General features: G+C 43.9%; 2 protein-coding genes across 2 annotated transcripts in view; one reads left to right on the top strand and one right to left on the bottom strand.

The window, feature by feature from the left end:
• Positions 1-10,149, bottom strand: part of dnah1 (dynein, axonemal, heavy chain 1) — a 29,223-nt gene extending 19,074 nt beyond the window's left edge. The window contains exons 1-31 of the mRNA XM_076747363.1: positions 10,111-10,149; positions 9,489-9,665; positions 9,266-9,347; positions 8,927-9,101; positions 8,510-8,657; positions 8,261-8,393; positions 8,000-8,170; positions 7,622-7,877; positions 7,362-7,519; positions 7,037-7,248; positions 6,344-6,642; positions 5,943-6,093; positions 5,629-5,822; positions 5,277-5,502; positions 4,911-5,030; positions 4,721-4,803; positions 4,450-4,591; positions 4,135-4,290; positions 3,797-3,995; positions 3,445-3,698; positions 3,023-3,235; positions 2,718-2,882; positions 2,468-2,589; positions 2,066-2,171; positions 1,798-1,977; positions 1,556-1,696; positions 1,238-1,401; positions 993-1,106; positions 718-906; positions 500-605; positions 59-172 (exon numbers count right to left, since the gene is read on the bottom strand). Coding sequence (XP_076603478.1) covers positions 59-172; positions 500-605; positions 718-906; positions 993-1,106; positions 1,238-1,401; positions 1,556-1,696; positions 1,798-1,977; positions 2,066-2,171; positions 2,468-2,589; positions 2,718-2,882; positions 3,023-3,235; positions 3,445-3,698; positions 3,797-3,995; positions 4,135-4,290; positions 4,450-4,591; positions 4,721-4,803; positions 4,911-5,030; positions 5,277-5,502; positions 5,629-5,822; positions 5,943-6,093; positions 6,344-6,642; positions 7,037-7,248; positions 7,362-7,519; positions 7,622-7,877; positions 8,000-8,170; positions 8,261-8,393; positions 8,510-8,657; positions 8,927-9,101; positions 9,266-9,347; positions 9,489-9,665; positions 10,111-10,149 — 4,989 coding nt within the window. The remainder of the gene's footprint in view (positions 1-58; positions 173-499; positions 606-717; positions 907-992; positions 1,107-1,237; positions 1,402-1,555; positions 1,697-1,797; positions 1,978-2,065; positions 2,172-2,467; positions 2,590-2,717; positions 2,883-3,022; positions 3,236-3,444; positions 3,699-3,796; positions 3,996-4,134; positions 4,291-4,449; positions 4,592-4,720; positions 4,804-4,910; positions 5,031-5,276; positions 5,503-5,628; positions 5,823-5,942; positions 6,094-6,343; positions 6,643-7,036; positions 7,249-7,361; positions 7,520-7,621; positions 7,878-7,999; positions 8,171-8,260; positions 8,394-8,509; positions 8,658-8,926; positions 9,102-9,265; positions 9,348-9,488; positions 9,666-10,110) is intronic.
• A 7,430-nt stretch (positions 10,150-17,579) lies between these two features.
• On the top strand, positions 17,580-22,195 carry LOC143333527 (netrin-4). The gene is made up of 10 exons (XM_076751586.1): positions 17,580-18,198; positions 18,762-19,237; positions 19,324-19,647; positions 19,969-20,095; positions 20,241-20,429; positions 20,688-20,904; positions 21,026-21,153; positions 21,268-21,336; positions 21,467-21,637; positions 21,818-22,195. Exons 1-10 carry the CDS (start codon positions 18,078-18,080, stop codon positions 21,952-21,954), a joined length of 1,959 nt encoding a protein of 652 aa, XP_076607701.1. The 5' UTR covers positions 17,580-18,077; the 3' UTR covers positions 21,955-22,195.
• Positions 22,196-22,211: the final 16 nt, after the last annotated feature.

Here is a 22,211-nt window from a genome sequence, read left to right as displayed (position 1 = left end):
TCTGTCTGCTTATCCTCAGTGTTATGCCGTTAATTAAAGTTCAATCATCATTTCAAACCTTCAGATTGTCAGGTAGTTCAGTGCGTCCAGCGTAACCAGGATTCATAGTGATGAATACAGCGCAAGATGGGACAAGAGGGATCTCTGTCCCCTCAAACACAAACCGCTCTGCCTAAAGACGCAACATATACACACGTACATTATTTTAGACATATGAGTGGAATGCAGTGGTGGTAAAAGGAAATAAAATTCTTAGCTTATGTAAGAACAATGCTGGTATATACATTTTGCAACTTCATAACAGAAAAGTACTCAATTAAAACTAAAAGTTGATTCTGAATTTTACGAACAGCAAGACACTCCCAGAATTTAAATTATTGGCATCATTAACGTTAACTCTGTATGGTGGAAAAAACAACTAGATATTGATATAAAATGTAAGCATTCTGTGGATACAGCAGACACCAGCATGTGGATTTGTAGTGAATCAGCCTCTCACTCTTTGCTGTTGGGCTTTTTGTATAGTGGTGATCTGTTGTGCCACCACAGACAGCACTTCCACATCAATACGATTAAACTCATCAAAACATGCCCAGGCCCCGGAGCTGCAGAATGGAAGACAAGACAAAAAAAGCAAAATGAATGTGATTGATGGACGATATGGGAAATTTAACAGCAAAACCGACATTCTATCACACTATACTAACTGCCTCTCACCTGGCCAGTCCTTTGAGAAACTTGCCCATAGCAATGAAGTCCAGCTGATCAGAGCAATTGAAAACAACCGTCTGGATAGCCAGAGCCTTTCCCAGATCTTTAGTGGTTTCTGTCTTTCCTGTCCCTGCTGGACCCGCAGGAGCCCCTCCAAACTTCAGGTGTAGAGCTCCTGTTAGGGTTAGGTAGCATCTGAAAGAGGCAGAAAGTGGTGGATTCAAAAGAGTCTATGACATTCAGGAAAAAACAAAGTGAAAAACATTAGACTTAACAACTACCTGTCTGTGAGTGGGGTGATGACCAGGCGTCCAGAGTTACCAAGGTACTCATATCCATACAAAAACTCTGCATTGACCGCACGGATGTACAAGTCTTCTTTTGCCCAGTAATATCTATAAACAACATCAGAAGAGTATCACACTTATTCTGTGGCCAGAGCTGCTGCAGAATGTATACAGTGGACTCCAACATGAGAAGTGACAGAAAGCAGAAAAATTACAGAACAACAAGACAAATAGATAACCTGAGCTGGCTGATCCACTCAAAGTCATTGATGCTCGACACCTTCTGCTCCACCAGTTTGGCTGCAACATCCTTAGCATGGACCTCTATGACGATAAGGGCTGACAGCACAGCTCGCTGCATCCTAGACAGACGTCCTCTCACCAGCTGCACCAAGTCATCCAGCTTCAGAAACAACAGAGAACATGTTAAGCATGTCAGTCTACAGTATCCTGTCATGTGCACAATGAGCAATAAAAAATACATGTATTTTTCACACAATAAGGATATTTATAGTCATTTAGGCTTAATATTGGCTAGTTTAACACCAAGAGCATACCTGTGTCTGTAGCTGAGGATAAAGGCGGTTGGCCAAGTCTCCCTGCTCCAAGGCCTCAGACACCTCCTCAGTCCAGAAGACCTGGCAGCCAGCTATCACCACTTGACCAGGCCACGATAACACCCACTCTACACGAGGTTGCTGAGGGGTCAAGAGAGCACACATAGATCTTACAAAACTGGACAGCTTCACCATGCCTCACCTACAAGGGTAGAAAACAAGAAAAACATCAAGTGAGAGACCTCAGGGTAGATTTTGAGCGAACGGTCAATATTATCCCTCAGTGTCATCTTCATAGACTTCTCGACATCCCTGAGCCAGTCCTCCACATTTCCAGTAGGCCACACTGGCAGGAACAGCTTCACCTCCTCCCCCTCTCCTGAGTACATATGTGTGATCTGTAGATCTGACTGGAATTGAAGCTGAGAACCAAAAGAAGTCTCAATTGCATGTGGTTTGCATGTTATACCTTCAGTAATATATGAGCAGAGTAATGAGCAGAGAACAAACCCGTGCAATGTTCTCAAAGCATTTGCGCAGGTGTGGTTGTACAGCTGTAGGATCTTTGGTCTGGGACAGAATCTCCAGGAGCTCATCATCTGACAGGAAGTAAAACCTACAAACAAACATTCACTGTACAGTACATTGCACAAGTCTGTGTAACAGACAACAGCACATCATCATTTGGCATGGAAACTCTTTTCTGGGCACAAATCGACTGCAGACCACTGACATATCATTGTTGATTCAAGTAGCTTTTTCTTTTTCAATATATTTGTTTGTTTTCCTTTTAGTATCAGAGCTTCTCCCATTTATAGCAACCAAAGCAAACCAAAACACTGATGCATATGTGATTAACGCATCATAAATTGAGAGCAAGGAGAATTTCAGGACACTTTCAGTGAGGCTCACCTGGGGAAGGACCCTCGTTTTGTCTCCAAGTACTCACTAAGACCCTTCTGCACCTGTTCCAAGAGTGTGTTGCACTCTTTCAGTTTGCCTAGTAGACGAGCGTCTGAACACAGCTCAATCACCTAGAGATTAATTGCAGAAACACGCATTTACAGTTTTCAGCAAACATGAGCAGCATCATCTAGGTCTACAATCATCTCTGTAAAAAGACAATTTCTCCTTAAACACAAGGTGTTGCGGAGGCTTTGACCTTTCGATTATTAAAGGCACTTTTCATGACTCTTCTCCATGTCTGTTCCATTTGCTGGTATCTTTTTCCTTCCACAGGCAGCTGCTGGTTGATATCATCAGAGCTGAAGATGGGCTCCAGGTAGAGCCAAGAGCGCTGGCACGTCAGCCATTCCTCCAGTACATCCTGCAAGCACCAGAAGAGGGCAGCAGTACAGCATAAGACACTACACTGTAATAGTACAAGACACAAGAACTTAAATGAGTGTGAGTGAGTGTGTGTGTGTGTGTGTGTGTGTGTGTGTGTGTGTGTGTGTGTGTGTGTACTTGAGTCATTCGCAGCTTGCTCTCCCAGGTGTTGATGCGTCCCTCAAAGGTTTTCTTGAAGGGAGAGAAGGACATGCTCTGTGTCATGACAATGTGGTCATCCAGCAACTGGGACGCTTCATCCGGGCTCTTCAGGATGTAGGTGCCTGTCTCCTTGTAGGGCAACACATCAAAGTCTACTACTGACCACTCTTGCTCCATTTTTTCCAGGGCCTGAGTGAGAAAGTGTAAAGAAAAAAAAAAGGAGCAGCCAATTTTATTTATTTAAAATATTTTGCTCACTAAGAGGATAAAAATGTGCTCAAATTCTTTCCAAACTTTGCACTTCCATTGACACTGAATTCATCACACATCCTACACAAAACACAACCTAAAAATTCATAATACACTTCATCGAGAGTAAGACACCTGTTCAGATGTACCTGTTCAATGGTGTACTCTTTGCCAGCCACCTCTGCCACATGAGCTATGTCATTGACGTGGTTCTGTAGTCCAAGCTCCAGGCAGCGGGAGAAGGTCAGGTTGGCTTTGGGCTTGACTTTCATCTGAATGCGCTCTGAGAGCATCTCCCAGTGGCGGCTCCTCATCCCGGGGTTTCTCAGGCCCTGAATCAGAGGGATGTAAGGTCGGAAGTCCTCAATCTTGCCACGGATGGCAGTTGCCACCATCTGGCAGTCTAGTGTCAAAGAAACCAGGCCAAGAAAAAAAACATGTTAGCCATATTAACAATCACACTCCACTTTGTCAAGTGTGACTAACAGTTGTGTCGCCTACCTGGAATGTCCTTGAACTGTTTAATACATTTGTGAATGGTCTTGTGGGCATCTGTGACCTGACGCTCAAGTTGCTCAGGGTCAATAGAAGACAGTGGGTCACTGAGCCAGCCCTCATGCCAACGCAGCCAATCAGAGGCGGTGGTCCATAGGTCTTTATAAGGCTGGAAGTCCTTTACCAACTTCTGCAGATGGTCATACTGTAATATACATATACATTTCAATAACAAATTTATATTCCTCCTCAGTGTGTTTAACAGCTCTAAACAAGGGGGATGATCTGGTACCTGGAATGACAAAATGTATCTAGACATCATTTTGCTTGACAGATTTTCTTACATTTGTGACAGGAATGCCAAACAGGCGTTCTCTGGTGTTGTAGGTTTGAGCCATTGTCTGGCACTCCTTAAGTCGCTTGCTTGTACGCCTCATCTCGTTGGCCACCTCATGGGCATGATCAATGTCTGCATGGGCCGCAAACCCAGCAACCAGCATCTGTAAAAACAGTTGTGGCGATTTAGAACCAACCAAATCAACTCACTTTGCTTTTATGCTTTTATTTTCTGAAGCATCTAAAAAGCATTTGTGGAAGTTCATCTGAAAATCACTTGGTGAGTTGCAGTTGAATTAAAAAACCTAGGTGCTTCAGCTGACCTGTAGAGAGTCTAGGTGATCCTCAAAGTTGTTCTGATCGGCCAGCTGAATCTTATGGAAACGCTCCTCATCCTCCAAATGCTGGACGGCTACTGCTTCCATCTGACTGAATATCCTTTGAGGCCATCCGATAGCTCTCCACCTGCACAGAGTAACAGACTATAGTAATCACTATATAATGATTACTGTTTACTATTCATCCCACATGAGAACATACAAATTACAATTCTGATAAATTTTCCAAAAATTAGCATGATGGTTTTACACTTACTTTTTATTCACATCCTCATCTGAAAGACAGTAGCAAAATTCTTCTATTAGCTCATAGTCTGACAGGGTCTTGTCAATGAGTTCCTGTTGTGGACAGATCAGAAAAAGAATGAGAATTATTGATGAAGCAACCCTTCATGTGACACATTCTGAAATAACAGAAATAGCCGGTTCATGCCTTCAGTGCGCACCTTGTAACTCTTGATCTGTTCTGGGATTTGCTTCATCCATTCCCTCTTTTCAGTCAACTCCTCAATGCTGTTGGGCTTCTCAGACAGCCTTCGACTCATAATGCTAAACTCTTCACATGCCTACACACACATACACACACAAGATAAAAAACTTAGAATGCAAGTTAAAAATGAAAGGAAACCTCATTCTTAAGATGAAGGAAAAGCAGGTCCTGTGTACAAAATAAGATCAAAGCACTTAAATACACAATAGCCATATAGTACTATACACTGTTTAACATAGTATAGTATTAGATACTGTATATAGTATAGTAATACATACTGTATCATTAAGGACTTGTTTTCTGGTCTCTAAACACGACTTACATCATCAACCTGCTTGCGTAGCTTCAGAATAAGGTGCTCCAGTATTGCATTAGCTAAAGCCTTGCATTTGTTAGAGAGAGCCTGACGTACAGCTTCCACACGGACACTAAATGGACCAATGATAATGGAGGATGGCAGGGAGTGTTCGAGCCTTTCCTTGTCTTTGAGATGTCGTTCCACCTCTTTCTTCACTTCTTGGGATGTCTGTTCTGCATATGTATGAGATCTGGCAGAGAAGAATATAAATGACTCCATTTAATGTGGAAAACATGCTGGAAGAAACATAAATCTGACTGACCTGTCTTCTTAAATATGTGGGAGAACTTGCATAAATAATTTTGAGCAGACTTACTTGAGAAAGGTTTCTATGTCCAAGTTGTGTAGCTCTAAGTGTTTCTCATATTCAGCAGCATAAGCCCTGAGAGGTATGGCTGCTTGTGTCAGAGCATTACAGGCCTTCTCTCTCAGCTCAGTCACTTCTGGTTCCCACAAATTCACTGACTCCAACAGGGGATTGCCACCGATAAACAACTTCCGCATCACAAACTGGCATGGACAAGAAATGGTTAAATCACTGTCACTTAGAGTATTCTTGTCATCATCATCATCCATCATGAACATTTCCATTTTTAATTCAATGCCCTGTGATTGCAGACTAAATTTTACCTTATCAAGCTGTGGTACATTGTACGTGGCCATAATGCCCTTATCAAACAGGCTGATGATAGACGTCTCAAAATTCTCCAGAGGAGTGTTGTAATGAACCCCAGTCTGATCCAGAACTAAGTCCACCAGGAACAGAGGGTTCTTCTTTGGTCTAGTTATGGAAAATGGAGTAACATCACCAACATGATAATAAAAAATTAGCACAGTAATAGATTATGTTACATTCACAAACATTCACTAAAACTGAACTGAGTAAATAATGTATAACTGACCCCAAGATATCATTACAGAATGAAAAATACAGATGCATATGAGTACAACTTTGTGTGAAGATGTTTATATTAATGTAAATGTGTGCCCATGTGTGCTTATACTATATATGCAAGTGCATGTTATCCTACTTGTAGGGGCTGCTGATGAGGCTGTTCCCCCAGACCAGGTCCTGAGGACATGTCAGCACACTGTGGCAGGCGTCCAACAGCAGCTGAGTCAGGCTGATCAGTGAATTCTGCACGAGGAAGCGCAGGGAGTCCTGCAGGATGAAGCGCACCATAACCATCAGCCTGTACAGCTTGGAAATCTTGTACATCTCCCAGCTGGACTCATTCACGTTGTACGTGCCAGTACCAATACTCTGCAGGTTGGAACGGAAGCTGTTGCTCAGTGTGACCATCCATGTGTCCCTAAGAAAACAACTTATCTGGAGAAGGAGGAAAAGATTTGCTTTATATCTATATGAAATTCAGGTATCTTTCTCTTTCAGCAAGGTTTGTCTTTCTGGTAATTCCCAGTCAACATTAGCAACAAAATTTATGTATGGTTAAATGTAAATGAATGCGATTTGATTTTTTTTTTAACATGTACCATAGTGACTCAAAATAAAACAAGAGTTGTTGTTGTTGTTGTTAATCTTTTGGAAATGGTTTGACCATAAACAAGCCACAATTGCTCTTATGACCCACTCTGACGACCCACAAGTGATTACCAGAAAATCAAACCAAGCATTCAAATTCATACTTAAAAGAAATGAAAGCTTCTTTGAAGTCATAGCCAAGTACTGGCAGAAGAAAGAAGACACCCAAATACTACAATACCTGAGTATGCATTTGAGACTGAATGAATTCAAACTCGTCGAGTCGCAGCGGTTTGATGGAGGAGACATTGAACAGCCTCATTGTTGCTACTTTGTTACACTCAGACCATATTTCAGATAGTACAGAGATCACTTCTGGTTTCGTTAGCAGTGAACAGAAGACAAAGGCACCTCGGTTCTTCTGAAAGGCAAAGTGAGGAACTGGAACGCACCCTGTACATAAAACAAACCGGTGTTCAGATTCTGAGGGTGAATGTCAGGTATTGGGTGGCAATATATTTCTTGAATCTTGACCCCACTGACTTATACAAAGGTAACTGACTTACCTTTTTGCGGTACACACTCAGGATTCTTCTGTGGCAAGGTGATGTGTGAAAACTCCTCTGGGTGGCTCATCACTACTTTGTCAAAGCTAATGCGGTTCATAGTACGGTCATATTCCAGTTTGACCTCCTTCTCCAGGTCCCCTACACACTTCTCCAAACTGTAAGCATAATATTCACCCTATTAGTTAGTTAACATTTCAGCACAGAGGGATCTACTATAAATAGGAAATATGACAGCATTAATATGACACAATACTCACATTTCCAGCCTGAGCCCAGGGGTTGAAAGGGCATGTTTTTTGATACGCTGGAGACTGTGGGTGTCAAGAGATGGCGTTCCCCTCCAGATGGGCATGCAGTCCACAGACAAGTGGTAGAGAAGCAGAGCTTCTGTGTTCTCCCTCCATTGCAGGGCAAACCGGATCCGTTCAACAAAGACACGTGGGTCCTCAGCATTGAATAACAGTCTGATCCTGGGTACCCAGTACTTGGTACCTACTAGCACAGTGTTCACCCCTGTGTAAACAGAGCGAGATGGAAAGCATGCATGGTCAATGTGACAAACAGAGGGTGACAGCCTCAAAAGGAGATTATGAGACAATACTGTGTCATCAAAGTGCAAAGACATAAAAACCAACCAGGAGATTTACTCTTTTTGAGTTCTTCATTTAGAATAGTATTTCCTTCTTCATCTGTCAGGCTGGTGTTTTGGTGAACCTTCTGTACCTGGTACTGGCATTTCTCCTTACTATAGTCAAGAACCCCAACTAAATGCCAGCTGTACTCCAGGGAGGAGCTTTCTGGGTCCTCTTCAAAAGTGAAAGAAGAGAGTAACCGTCAAAGAACAGAAAAGAATGCCTATATACTGTTTACAGAGTATATTTCTGAGGACATTTTACCAGAAGGAATCTTGTCATCTGTAGGCAGCAGGGCTTTTGCAGGAAGAGGTCTTCGTTCATGTGATCGTTCAGCATAGCCCAAGGCAAGCCACTCTTCTGGTGTCCGACAGTCATATTCCTCATTGTCAAATATCTAAGGGAGATATATAGGAAAGGTGAGGGTGGGGTGCCATACCCCCATAATAGGGGATGTCATGGTAATTAGGAACCCAAAAGGCACAGAAAAGGTTGCAGCAGCAGCACACTCACCTCCAGAGGAAGATAGGGTGACACAGGATTGTCCAGTGTCATAGGCTCATCACTACTGCTCTGATGTCTTGGCATTAGGAGATTAGAGTGTATGCCTTTATCTGCCAGGAGTTGTTCAAAGTTTAACCTCAAGTATTCCCTTCGACATCTATACGAAAACAATATAAGTCAGTCTTAACAGCAGGGAGTTAAAATAAACCAATTTAGGGACCTCAATAAACCAAGTAATGTTCAGTAAGAGAAAATCACTTAATATGCATTGTATAATATGTACTGTACGTATGTCTTACTCACATGTGAGCGGTAAATGTGGCCTTACAGTATGTAGAATAAACTCACCACAGTAAATGCAAAGAACAGAAAGTTCCACACAAGTGTCCTTTTCTGCCTTACACAGTGCATGCAAACAGTACACACCTCTCTATCTTTAATTTGCGAGGGATCTGGCCAGGAATGGTTTGGTAGGGCATCTGAACCTTGGGTGTATCTCCACCCCGGCGGAAGTAAGAATTTTTTGATTGCTGTGAGGCGGGTCCAGGGTTATCCTTTTCAACAAGTTTACACCGGTCAGATGGAGTCTTGAAGGCTGTAATTAGGAAAACAGCACAGGAGGATAAAGTTTTTACACACAGAATATAAAATGTTGTATTTTAGAGGAGCATATATGCTCCTCTTATAAATGTGTAGCTGGCGTATCAGAAATGAAGACTTAAAATGCTCACATGCCTAAAGATGTCATGTAGTAGAAAATCTCACCTTTTGTTATGTTGACATCACTGACCTCGAGGATGGATTGGCCCTGTGACCTTTGCTGGATCTCATGTCCCACTGTACAAGACTAATCAACAAACAGTTACTCTTTGTTTGGGTCAGAGAGGAGAGAAGCTCAGTATTTTATAAAAAAAAAAAAAAAGATAAAATTATATATATATATATATATATATATGCCTGTCAGACTGGTTTGCATGAGTGCTTTTACCTGAAACTTGACTGGTGTGATCAGATCTGAGTAGATGCCCCTTTGTTGTTTCACAGAGCATTTTCTGATTGGAGGGAGTTTGCACCTGTCACTCAGAGCTGGAGGTTTGGGATCTGGAGGTTTGCTGGGGGGGTGAGGCACCAGTACACCGAAACCAGGGAAAATTTTCCCTTCCATCTTCTGGCAGAAAAACTTCTGACTGCCTCAACATGCATTAACTGCCGTTAACGTTACATGCAAAATTGTAGATGAAAATGTATGTGTCTGACCCAGGAGCATCCAACTTCACTCTCTTATATTTTTAAAAGGAGAAAAAGAAATTAAAAACATCCACCCACTGCTCCTGCCGAAAACGACTAAACCTGCAGAATGAGCTTCCCAAATACAGACTACAAACCGCAGGTTAAGCTAGTTAGTTAGCGACCGTTAGCTAGCAAACATTTAACTCATTCCAAAGCACTTGTCTGAAAAACCAACAAAGTTTGCTCATTTGTTTTTATAAACAGCAGAAAACACGACTTTTGACATACCTTGTTTAAACTTAACTACCAGTTGTAGGGGTCCAAATGCCAAATATTGGCGAGTTGAACGCTGAAATCTCAGCTTCCTTGTTGAAGTTAACTATCGGCATGCAAGTGTTGGACGCGGCAACGGTTGTCATGGAGACGGAGACACGTCTCACCGCCCGTGCGGCAGAGAGCAGAGCGGCAACACTGATGCTCTGTGACAGTCTGAAGAAGACACATCTCACCCAAGAGAGCTTTTTAAATAACACTTCTATGAACACAACTTTCGACAAACGCAAAGCAACGAAAAGGACAAAAAGACGAGAACAGGATGGAAGAAGGGACGAAGGCAGGAATATATGAAAGAAACTAACCAGCACTGGTTCATTGTGGCTCACAGTAGCTACACCTCCATCAGCTACACCATGGAAATGTTTTTAAACAGTCATTCATCAGTAATCATTAGGTTATGTGAAATAATTCATATGAGCTATTTTGCTGCATAATAATATCAGTAATAACTTTTGATGCCTAAAAAATGCCACATGTTGCTGTTACATACCTAAAGATTTTATCAGTGTTTTTATATAATAGTGTTGCTTAAGTGAAAGATCTGCACACTTCTCTTCTATCTGGCAAGGGAAGAAAAACATGGAGTGAAATAAGAAAGCCGGGCAGGATGGAAGAAGTGAACTAAGTGTAGTACTAAATAGATGGAGACATTCATGAGTAAATTGTGAGCGTGGAAATCACTGTTTTCTCTGCTGTGTTGTTTTTCATTGACTAAGACCAATTCTCAGTCAAACCACTCCCAAAATCTAATTCAAACAGATGAATAACTGTTGGATAAGCAGCTGTGAATCTGAAAGCAGCAGAATACATATACACACGTGTGTGTGTGTGTGTGTGTGTGTGTGTGTGTGTGTGTGTGTGTGTGTGCGTGTGTGCGTGTGTATGGGACATTAGTACTCAAAATTGTGAGTAAATTTACATAACCGCCACAGAAATGTCATTTGACACTGCTCTCCAGAACACTCACATCCCATGCTGCTGCTGGTGAAGATGGTGATGGTAATGGCAGTAATGATAAGCTAATGGAATTTGATTGGAATGCACACTTTCCTGTGTGCAAATTCCCTCCATCTTTTCCTTACAACCATGACATGACAGCTTCAATGTGTCCACAAGGGGGGAAACCCCATTGACCCGTGCGATCCCCACACTCCTGGGTCACAAGGGCATCATAACCTCATCTGTTTCCCATGGCAGATCACATGCATCACACACTGCGGCCCCTGCTCCTTCCCATGGCCTCTTCAGTTGAAACTCATCGGTGCAGCCTGAGATTGGGTAGCCAAGCACAAATGTCTCATGTGTCTGAACCCTCACGTGTTGCTTTCACAGGACATGCTGCCACACAGATGGGGATAAATTAAGGTCGAGAGGGGACCGGAGAGTAGCTGAAGACGTGCAGTCTGCATGAAAAGGAGCCTGTGGTTGGGATCATGGGGACAGGGGCTCAGACGTGACTGAACATCACTGTACTCAGCTTTGTGAATCAGTCCAGTGGAACCAAAGTACAAAGGTCAAATACACAGAGTGACTTGATATGGACGCTATGGATACTCCAATTCTGTGCAGCGGTTGTCACTCTAGATTGGCCTGTTGAAATGTTTGGTAAGAGGCCTTCCGCTTCATTGCCTTCTTCTCAATGGAGCTCAGTCTCAAAGCGATGAGCTCATTCAATGAGGGAGCCGAAACCAAATGAAAGACTTCCCCAAGGGTCTAAATAACCCACATCTAATGATGACATTATCATATCAGAGTGGCCTCAGCAGTCAAAGCATCCTGACCACAGCCATCTATTAATTATTAGCACATGTCTAATGGTATTGATTAAATGAGTGAGGAGATCCGGGCCGGAGAGGTTCCAAAGAAAACCTCACGAGAACCACAAGTCTCTGATGAGGTGGTGGTCCTCAAAACATGGTCGCCAACCAATGTTTGGTTGGCAGTGCTGTAGCCATCTCTGGAGCCAGGACCCACCATGCTGATGGGACTTGATTGGACAGATGTGGCCAGTGGCTCTGGGTGAGTGGAACTGATTAAACCCTGACAAGCCTTGTTACAGCTTTGATCCACCCTGTACTCGTATATTTCCCACTTCTCTCTCACACAGTCCAACAGCAGATATATGCTGACATGAAAGATCTGGCTCAACATCAACCGTTTAAAACATCAATATCACTCACTTATATAATCATCCCAGATGTATAATCCATCCTCTCCCCTCTTCATCCTAAAATCCTCATGTCATTCATCCGCTTCTCTTCCTCTCTCTCTCCTACTTTTACAGTATTGGGATGTTGTGAGGGTCATGCCTTTGTGAATATAACTCCCATTTTACGCTAATGACATCAGCATGTGTTGCTAACTTTAGCTCCTCCTGAGGGCCAGATGTTGGCTGATAGCATCAAACACTGGCTATAGCCCTCTTACTGTCACATTGTTGGGCAAGCCAGGGGGCTTAGCAGTCCACATATTCCCACATACCTCTTTTCTCCTGCAGAAACCCACAATCCAACCACAAATGTGGACACACCCTGAACTTGCAGTGCGATTTTATTTTTGCATTTGCACACAGGAATGGAAACATACAAAGACATGCTGCAGTCTCCAATAAAATCTCAATTGGCTCTCTTGAGAACAGATTGTAATTTTGCTTAGTTATGTCAAAAGAAAAGCATGCAGGGAGCATTTGCCACTGGGATATGAAGTCTTCCTCCTGATTTACAAATTGAGACTATGGAGCTAGGAACAAATACAACTCTTGAACACATTATAAGAATCATTTACACCTACCAGTTACAACCTAATACCCATCACTGCACCCTATTTTCAAAGCACTTTTTCTCTTTTAAAGGGTATCTGATCCGAGTGACAACAACACTGTGGTCAGTGAATGTCACTGGTGTCAGTTCATAGATGAAACAGAACCACCATGGGGGCAGCAAATGTCACGTTAACACCACAGTGTTTTGAGGCAGTGCCTTTTGCAAGAGCAAAGCAGACACTGGAAACACACGTACGAGGTCGCCTCCATGCAGACTTGATTTTTGACTTTGTCCGGTCATATGAGGTGCTGTTGTTTAACTGTGACCCTTGCGCCTGGCTATACATTGAAGTTGCCGTCATGGCTTGGGTGACTCACAGGTGGACTCCTGGCATGCCAATAAAGACTTTTTTAATGAGTTGAAGAAGGGCCTCAAAGCAGCAAAGTGGCCAGACATGAGAGACAGACTGGAACCCACAACCTGTGGCCGAGGACCTCAAACAGCTGCATTTGATTTTTCCTCTCATTTGCTCCATTTCTCAGTGTGACTTTTAGGAGGGGAACCAAAGTCAGACAGCACTGGTCATAAAAATATTCAACTGAGTGGAAGAATCTCAGTGATGAAGAACTGAAACTGTTTGTTTTCATGTGAGCATAAATATTATGTTTTTTGACGTCCTACATCTGAGTGACCTCCAACCAGTGTCCAATATTTATGCCAGCCTCACCACGCTGACCTCTGCCCCCAACCACATGTGATGCTGGTAAGCTTTGTTTAGCTAGTTTACCCTTTTTTATGTCACTTTTTAAAGGGCCAGACTCCTTTGAATCCATTGAAGTTCTGTGAGACGGTTTGTTATGTAAGCCAAGAGACCATGCTTTATTTAAGTGGGTGTGCCAATATGAGCTGGAAGAATAAGAAAGCAGCGAGTTGAATCTGTAACACATGTCTGTGTGTGTTTTTGTGGGAGAAAACCAGTGTGTGTGCTGGCATTCCAGTTTGTTTATGTGGGTGGGCGATGGAAAGCCAAGAAAGAGTTATCAAGAAGTAGTGCCTGTACATGTGCTTGTGTGTCAGAGTGACAATGTGTTTATGTGAGTGAGTCGGTGACGCACAAAAGTAAATCTTGAGCTTTTTAGTTGATAACATCATAAACAGATATAAAGAAGTCAGACAGGGTCACAAGACTGACAGGTCCTGTCGTATGAGTGTGTGGTTGAAAGTGTGTTGTGGGTGAGGGGTTAATTTCTTGTCCAATATTAAACAGGAGTTTCAGCTATAAATATGTCATCGCCACTCAGCTGAAGCCATTTATTCCTCCTTGTTAAGAATTAAATAATAAATGACTCCAAATATCTCCCTGTCACATACACATATGTGAGATTATATGACCATAGCTCTTCCATGAACAAATACACACAAATGCACACACACACACACACACACACACACACACACACGCACACACACACACACACACACACACACACACACACACACACACACACACACACAGATGCACACATTATTGGTTTGGCAAGCTGCCTGAGCACTTCACAGAGGCCTTAATTTGTCATCCTGCCTCATATGGCCTCTATCAGTTTCTGGTCTGACAGTTTAATCTGCATCATTCATCCTCTCACATCAAAGAGCTCAAGAGAGGCAACATGCAATCTAAACCTATCATGCTAGCACATACTCACACATGATGTGGGGGTGTGTGTACACATGTTAACAGATAAAGTTTAAACTGCCTCTTTGAGGGTTATTAAAAAGCCCTCCATGACATGAGGATCATAGCAAACATCAGCAGTGAGGACACTTTTTTGTAAGCTGTCCACACCAATTATCGTGCTCACAGTGATGATTAATGGAAGCAACTCAAACTAGCCCAAAGAAATAGGGTTTATTGGTTTTATTGGACTTGAACTATAGACTTTTGCAGTTGACCTATCACCTTGACCTTTTAACTTCAAACTGTGTCAACTGACAGGCTTCAGCGTAAAGTGCTTAAGAATGGGCTCTTGTATGATTTGAAATAGTGCAACTGTCTCTCTTGGATCTATATATCGGACATCAGTGCTGTGTACCATTGTAAAAGCTACGACTTTCTTCAAAGAGTCAACAGGATCATTAACTCTGACCTCAGTGCTTAACTCAAGCATACCCTATTAACCATGGCACTTACTGGTTGCTCTTGTGGCTAGTGGATAACGTCATATGAGATCCTACTGTGTGTGTCGCTGTATCCATGACAAAAATACCATAACAAACTGAGACACATTTGAATTGAGACTGGCAGAAACTTGATCGTTTCAAAATCCACATGAAAAGATGCACTGTTTGGCAAAACAAACCAAGGCCTGATCATGCTGGCCTGTGAGGCTTTAATGTCGTAAAGTCACGTAAGGAAGCAGCTTAATCCTCATCATCGCTGGAAGAACATATGAGCTGACGTGTAGAGAGCGAATACTGAGAGGAGACATGGAGGGAGAAGGAGATGGCAAAGTGTGGACTGACACTGTGTGCTGAGCACACACATGATATGAGAAGCCTGGACAAACACTGAGGATTATAAGGGCGGGAAAGGGGAGTCCCTGTTCTTCTGACCCCAGCTCTCTAACCCCTGGCCCCCATTAAGCCCTGTAAATGAGAGAAAGAGGAGCAATTAGAGAGGCATTGGTGGGGCAGGTAGGAGATCCTTGTGACCTTTCCTGGCTGGTATTTGACCTCTCACAGCTGGGGGCCATGAGGAAGTTACATACTGAACATTTAGAGAATGTATTTGCTGAAAGGAACTAGAAGGGAAAAAAAGAGGTGGACATATTTCTCTCACCACTGGGAATGTAACACATGTTGGGAACTGTGGTGTGGATTCTGCTGTTTACGCTCACGTTCTAAACAAGCACTTTATTGGATGTGGGCGGTTCTGCATTCCTGTTTCACCAAAAATTACCCTTAATTAGAATTTAGTCTATTAAGAATGCAATGTGTTTTGCATTTTGAAGGCAAAAAGAGCAACCAAATATAGTTTACTTGCACTTGTACTGGCTGCTCTTAAAATGGTTTATGGCTCTGCTGCAAACCTTGACCTCAAACCTCAGTGAGTTACATTTACTGAAACCTGCATGTTTGCTGCCTATGCAAGAGTCAGATACAGGATGAACTTAACCAGCCCGATTGTGTCAATGAAAGCCAAACCACAGCTGGACCACACTGATGATTTGACTATGTTTTATCAATTATCCCTCCTCCTTAAACGTATGCGCGCAAACAGGTCATCCCATCCTGTACCCTGTGAAAAGATGGGAATCTCATTTCCATGTGTCCCCCTGAGCCAGAACTGACTCTCAATCTGTCCAAAGCAGCCAGAAACTATGTCTGTATGCTACTAACATCACCAGATAACAGCTAATCCCTCATAAACTGCATTACCCTAATCTCCTATAAAGCTATTCTTAGCATATACTGCACCACTGGAGTGAGACGAAAGGAGAAACTGTGAGATGAGAGAAGATGGAGCGCCTCTGGGGTTTTATTGTGTGGAGGCCTGCCAGACACTATAGCTGGTGTTGGAGTGCAGAGCAAGAGTACCAAGAGATGCAAGGAAAGACAGCGAGGGGTGAACAAAGACAAATGTACAACAGATAGAGATGGGGTGATATATGATTTAAGAGACTGTGGAAAAGGGGTTCAAATCTTTAACAGTCAACATCAGATGACAAAATGTGAGATTAAGAAGAACTGATGACTGGGACAAGCTGGCGTGAGTAATCGATCCTGGCTGCTCCTCATTCAACATAAAATCATATTCTCTGTCAGTACGAACAAGAACACACAGCATTATCATTGGCCCATATGTCATTCATTAGTGATTCTGTTTCAGCTCTCCACACTGGGGAAAGCAAGCAGGCGGGTCTGTAAACAATTTGTATGGCATTAAAGACATTTATGGAAACTAATCCAATTCTGTGCATCTATTCCAATTTTCTGAGCCTCCTGCATTTGAAGTAGAACCATAAAACTGAAATGACGTGGCGCTGATTCTTCCAACTGGGGGGGGGGGGGCAATACATCAGGCTCAGCAAAGGACCTGATGTATGTGTGGTTAAGAAGAATTTAACAGGGACTGTCATCAGACCATGTGTTTATTTTCCAGTGTTAAAATGAAGAATGGCAGAGTCCTCCCTCCAGTCAGGCAGCCAGATGAGAGAAAGGCCTTCTTCTTGTCCGCCTTATTTGCATTATACTCCAGGCTGTCTGATTCTTTCTGTGCCACAATGCGCCATCAAGCTGCAAATAACTGCACTGAGGACTATTTTTGTCTCCCTTCTCAGGTTTCTTCCTGCCAGACTTCAAAGAGACCTGTAACTCGGAATTACTGCAGTTGAAAAAACAGGAGGGCAGAGGCAGATAAACTAATTTCCTCGCCTTGTTACGAGGCCCAGGTTAGTGGAGGGACCTGGTTTGGCTGGTATGCGCTGTGCGGCTGGTTCACATTAACTGCTGCCCGTGCGAGGCAGGTCTGTCCTCGGTGCGCGCAATCTTTTGGAGAATCCCAGTGGATGAAAGTCGGCCAGTGTGGAGAGAAAAGACAGCTTCTCAATCCAGGGTAGCTTTGGTCTACTGTTGTAGGCGCAATACTTTTCACTCTGTGTGTGTGTGTGTGTGTGTGTGTGTGTGTGTGTGTGTAGGCCTATGTGTGTGGGCGGGGGGACCATGGATAAAAAGAGCGCACACTCCTCTCCAGTGCGTAAAAGCGTAGAGCGCTGACCAGGCTGGGACGCGGAGCTCTCCGGTCGGCTGTGAATTAATGGAAACATTTACGTTGATTAATTAGCGTAGAAAATGGCCGCTTCTCGTTTTCGTTTAGGCTAAAACACCCACACATGCTGGCACCTTTTTATTTCGCAAAACGGATGAAGACAAACATCTATCAAATGGAAACTAGTAACGTTGCGTTGTTATGTCAAATGTGGAGAGTTCAGTCTTGGAATAACCAATGATCCATATTTTGTTGCAACGGTGGCGCGCGATCCACGTCAGTCAGAGAGGTGCCCTGGCTGTTCCTGAGGATGCTTTGAACTTTATGAAGGATTTTCTCAACATTGCTCCTTGGAGGACTTTGGAAAAATACTCTGGTCTGGACGCTTTCCGCATTGCGTAATTGGCAGGGAAATGCGCTTGTCCGTTCGATAGGCTGCGCATAATGTTGGGACTAATCTCTGCTGGAAGGCGTTCATCGCACCATGTATGTTGTAAACGGAGCAGAAATAAGGATGAGTGTGTTTAATATGCCTGGCAAAGGTCGGCATCAGATGCTGGTGGCGCTCTGTTGGCTGTTTTTGGTTTCGACGAGGAGCGGAGCAGGTAAGGTGCATCATCATCTCCGTTGCTGTTGATGCTGTTTCCTTCCATCAGTTGCGTCATTGTGGCTAAACTTCTTGTTTTTCCCCTTATTGACTGGGCAGACAGTTATGATGACTCGTCTGCATTAAAAGTCCATGAAATTGATGACCTAATGATGCCTTACATGGTTCTTCATTTGCAGGTGACATTTTATTTGCTTAGTTTTTGCTGTCCTAAAAGTAAAAGCCATAGCTGCTGCTGATTAATTTGATAGTCCACTGCCTTCTTGCCATCACATGTAACCTGAGAGTGCTGTCCAAGGGAGAAGGAGCAGGATTCTGTGTCACATCAGAGGAAGCAGCAATGGCACAATGGTCAGGCAAATTAAATATTCATGGGAAGCACAATGAAGAAGACTTTAGATTTGGCCATGATGTCAGTGATGGAAAGTGCTTGTTGTTGTTTTTTTTTGAATATGTTTCTGGCAGCAGACAGAAACTGTGAACGCACTGATCTGAATGTCTGTATTATCTCAACACTGAATAATGTCATAACAGTCTGACTCTCCATCACCTCTGTGTCAGTTTCCAGATGTGTGGACCATGCTTGTAGTCCACCCATAGGGAATCTGGCTAATGGCAGGACCCTCCTCACGTTCTCAAGCTCCTTCAACCACAGCCCTTGCCCCCATCCTCCTGTGATCCCCCACCTCTGCTCTGAGGACTCACACCCATCTGCTCACATGACTGATGATCCTTTCTTGCATCCGGATACCTGGTGGGCATCAGGTGCAGGTGGTGCCATGCAGGAACAGCAGGATGAGATCCGGTTGGACCTGGAAACACAGTTCTGTCTGACCCACGTGGTTTTGGTGTTCAGGTCTCCTCGACCTGCTGCCATGGCCATTGAACGTTCAGCTGACTTTGGAAAGACCTGGGAAGCACTTAAGCTCTTTGCGCACAATTGCAGCATGGAGTTTGGTTTGCCTGATGATTTCATTCAACCAGGCTCTCTGTGTACATCCCGTTACACCAGTGCTACACCCTGCAGTGGGGGGGAGGTAAGAGAATATGCAAAAAGATACATTATCTTTTAGCAGACCCACATTTGATTGAGTTCTGACTTGTGCTCTGCTTCACCTCCCAGGTCATTTTACGGACACTAGACCCCAGCAGTGCTAAAACATTGGATGCGTACAGCCCAGAGGCCCTTGCTCGCCTCACTCTCACTAACCTCCGCATCAGACTGCTAAAACCTCAGACCTGTCCGGCACCCCTGGACAACCCCCCTGCAGAACAGACAAGCCCCACAGCCTCTGCTCCGACCTCCACATCCACCACAGAAAGCCCAACCTCAGCACCTTATGCTATTTATACTTTACTGGCCAGAGGGACCTGCCTGTGCCATGGTCACGCTGAGCAGTGTGTACCACACAACAGCAGCCAAGACACAAGACAGGACAGTAACATGGTGAGTCATTTTTCCCGTGTGTGTGGGCGTATATCAGCTAGGAACAACAATATACGAGACTGTGGGAGAGAGTGTGTCTGTCAGTTTTTGCTTTGGCCTGTGTTCTATTACAACCTTGTATAACACATGTGTCAGGATGTCAGGTCCAGATGTAAAATGTACTTACTGATGGAAAATCGCCTTTAAATAGCTTGATTTACTCTTTACACCACCTGTCTGGTACTATTTTAGATTTATGGATCTAGACAGCAGGTGTGTGTAATGTGTGTATGTCTGCTAAAGTAAGTGAAGTAACTGAGCAGCTCCAGATGGGTCTTCCAGGTGTCTGGCAGGTGTCTATGTACTCACCACACGGCAGGGGATCACTGTGAGAAGTGTGCCCCCCTCCACAATGATCATCCGTGGAGGCCTGCCAACAGCAGCAGTGGGGAGTCCAACCCATGCCGGAGTAAGTGACCACCAGCGGGACTGCACGACTGTTAAATCAGTGGACACTCCTCTTCTGACTCGCCTGTCATCATGTTGCCTGTTGGCTGTCACTCTGCAGCCCATCCCGATGTCCTCACTGTGTCTCTCATCTCTCTGCACTTCAGAGTGCCAGTGTCACGGTCACGCAGATAGCTGTCACTTCTCTCAGCGGGCATGGCTTTCGTCCGGTGGCACCAGTGGGGGCGTTTGTGACCACTGCAGACACAACACTGTCGGGCGCAGGTGCCAGCGCTGTCGTCACGGCTACCACCGCCACCCATCCCTGCCCCTCAGCTCCCCTCATGCCTGCACACGTAAGAGACACAGAGCAGAGGAGGGGCGTGGGATTGAGAAGTGTCAGAAAAGCAAAACTAAAAATATAAGGCCTTCATAACTGATTTGATGTCAGTGGAATTCATTCAAAGATGGGGAGGTTTGTGGGTAAAATAAAGCTGAAACATAATGTCTGGTAGCGCCATCTCCTGGCATACATTTGTTAAAAAAAAAAAAAAAAAACTAAGAAAAACTGCACACTTCTGCAGCACACAGAACTGTATGTGTCTGTTTCTCAGGCTGCTGGTGTGATCCACGTGGCTCTTTGCCTCCTCGTCCTGGAGAGGACGGACACTGGTGCCATCCAAGAAGTGGGCAGTGCCACTGCAAGTCTGGTGTAGGGGGCACAGGCTGCAGCCACTGCTTGTCTGGTTATTGGGGTTTTGGAGAGGAGGGGTGTAAACGTTGTGCCTGTCCTCACAGCTGTGATCCTACCACTGGGCAGTGTTTGGACAGGTTAGCTATATGTTTAATCCATGGCTAAGCTCTTTACACATCAACATGGAAGCTAAAATTGGATTCAGTGTGGCTAATAGCTAACAGCATCAACCTTAATGGTTCAATTCTACTGTTGCAGCTACTCCAATAACCAGGTGTTCAATGTGCCTATTGGTGGAAAAATCCCTGATCTGGATCACACGTTCACAATTGAAGAGGACGTACAGTGGTCGAAGGAACTTGCGGTGTCTGCTTTGCATTACACAGGTGAGTGTTGTAACAATTTTGTAACAGCTGTGTAGAAATGTAAATTATGGGATTATAGTGTTTCCAACAGTGAGCTAAAAGTGGATCAGAGCATAACTCAGTGTCTGTGCACAGGGAAGTGTAGCTGTAAGGAGAAAAAGCTGAGAAGTGTGTCTGACCTCTGTAAGACCAAACACGATTACGGTAAGAAAAAAAGTGCAATTTTGATTTGTTTGATGAACTAAATGTATAGATTATTTAAAGCATAGATTGCTTTGGCTGATGCCCCCAATAGCTTTCTCAGTCTGCAGTCTTTCTGTGTTACCCTTGATAGTGATCAAGGCCAGTGTGCTGTCTGCTCATGACAAAGGCAGCCATGCAGAAGTACAAGTCAAAGTTCGCAAGGTCCTTCAATCAGGCCAGGTGGCGCTCTACCTGGGAACCATCAGCATCTATCCTCTGTCCTGGACCAGCCGCGGCTGCACCTGTCCTATTCTTAACCCAGGTGAGACAAGTTTTCACACGTTCAGATACGGTGATACAAATCAACAATACTTTTGTCTCTATAAATATTTTAAGATGACCAAACGGTGAGAGAAAAGTTGGAAAATATCAAGCTAACACCAAAGGGATGGATTCATAATGAGGTTTAAATCAATTTACAACGTCTTACCTTTTTCACCAGGTATGGATTACCTGCTGGCAGGCCCACAGGAGGCCGGGACAGGCCGTCTGCTGGTCACCATGCAGAGTGTGGTTGTCCCATGGACGCCCAGATTAGGTCTCCTTCTATCAGAGGGCCTGAGGAATGGATGTCCATGAATCATGATTCAAAAAGGCAGGACACATGTTGAAAGATTCCCCAGGAAATGTATGAGTCAGTGGACACTTCAGAAAAAGGACTGAAAATCACTTGACAAAATGCTGCGTCATCGGGGGGAAATGACACAAGAGTCGCACTCACGATCAGTCCATGTACTCACAACGTGTGGGTGCCACACAAAGGAGAGACTGACATGAATGACTGCGTGGTCACATTTAATAAACTGTACCTGACATTAAAGGACTGATTTGCATAT

This window comes from Chaetodon auriga, chromosome 2, assembly GCF_051107435.1.
Source record: "Chaetodon auriga isolate fChaAug3 chromosome 2, fChaAug3.hap1, whole genome shotgun sequence".
Lineage (NCBI taxonomy): Eukaryota > Metazoa > Chordata > Actinopteri > Chaetodontiformes > Chaetodontidae > Chaetodon > Chaetodon auriga.
This window is presented reverse-complemented; position numbering and strand designations above follow the sequence as displayed.

Coding starts and splice junctions, on each gene's coding strand:
- LOC143333527 (XM_076751586.1), top strand. CDS start 18,078: ATGTATGTTGTAAACGGAGCAGAAATAAGGATGAGTGTGTTTAATATG. Junction 20,096..20,240: donor GGAGTCCAACCCATGCCGGA/GTAAGTGACCAC, acceptor TCTGCACTTCAG/AGTGCCAGTGTCACGGTCAC. Junction 20,905..21,025: donor ACTGGGCAGTGTTTGGACAG/GTTAGCTATATG, acceptor CTACTGTTGCAG/CTACTCCAATAACCAGGTGT.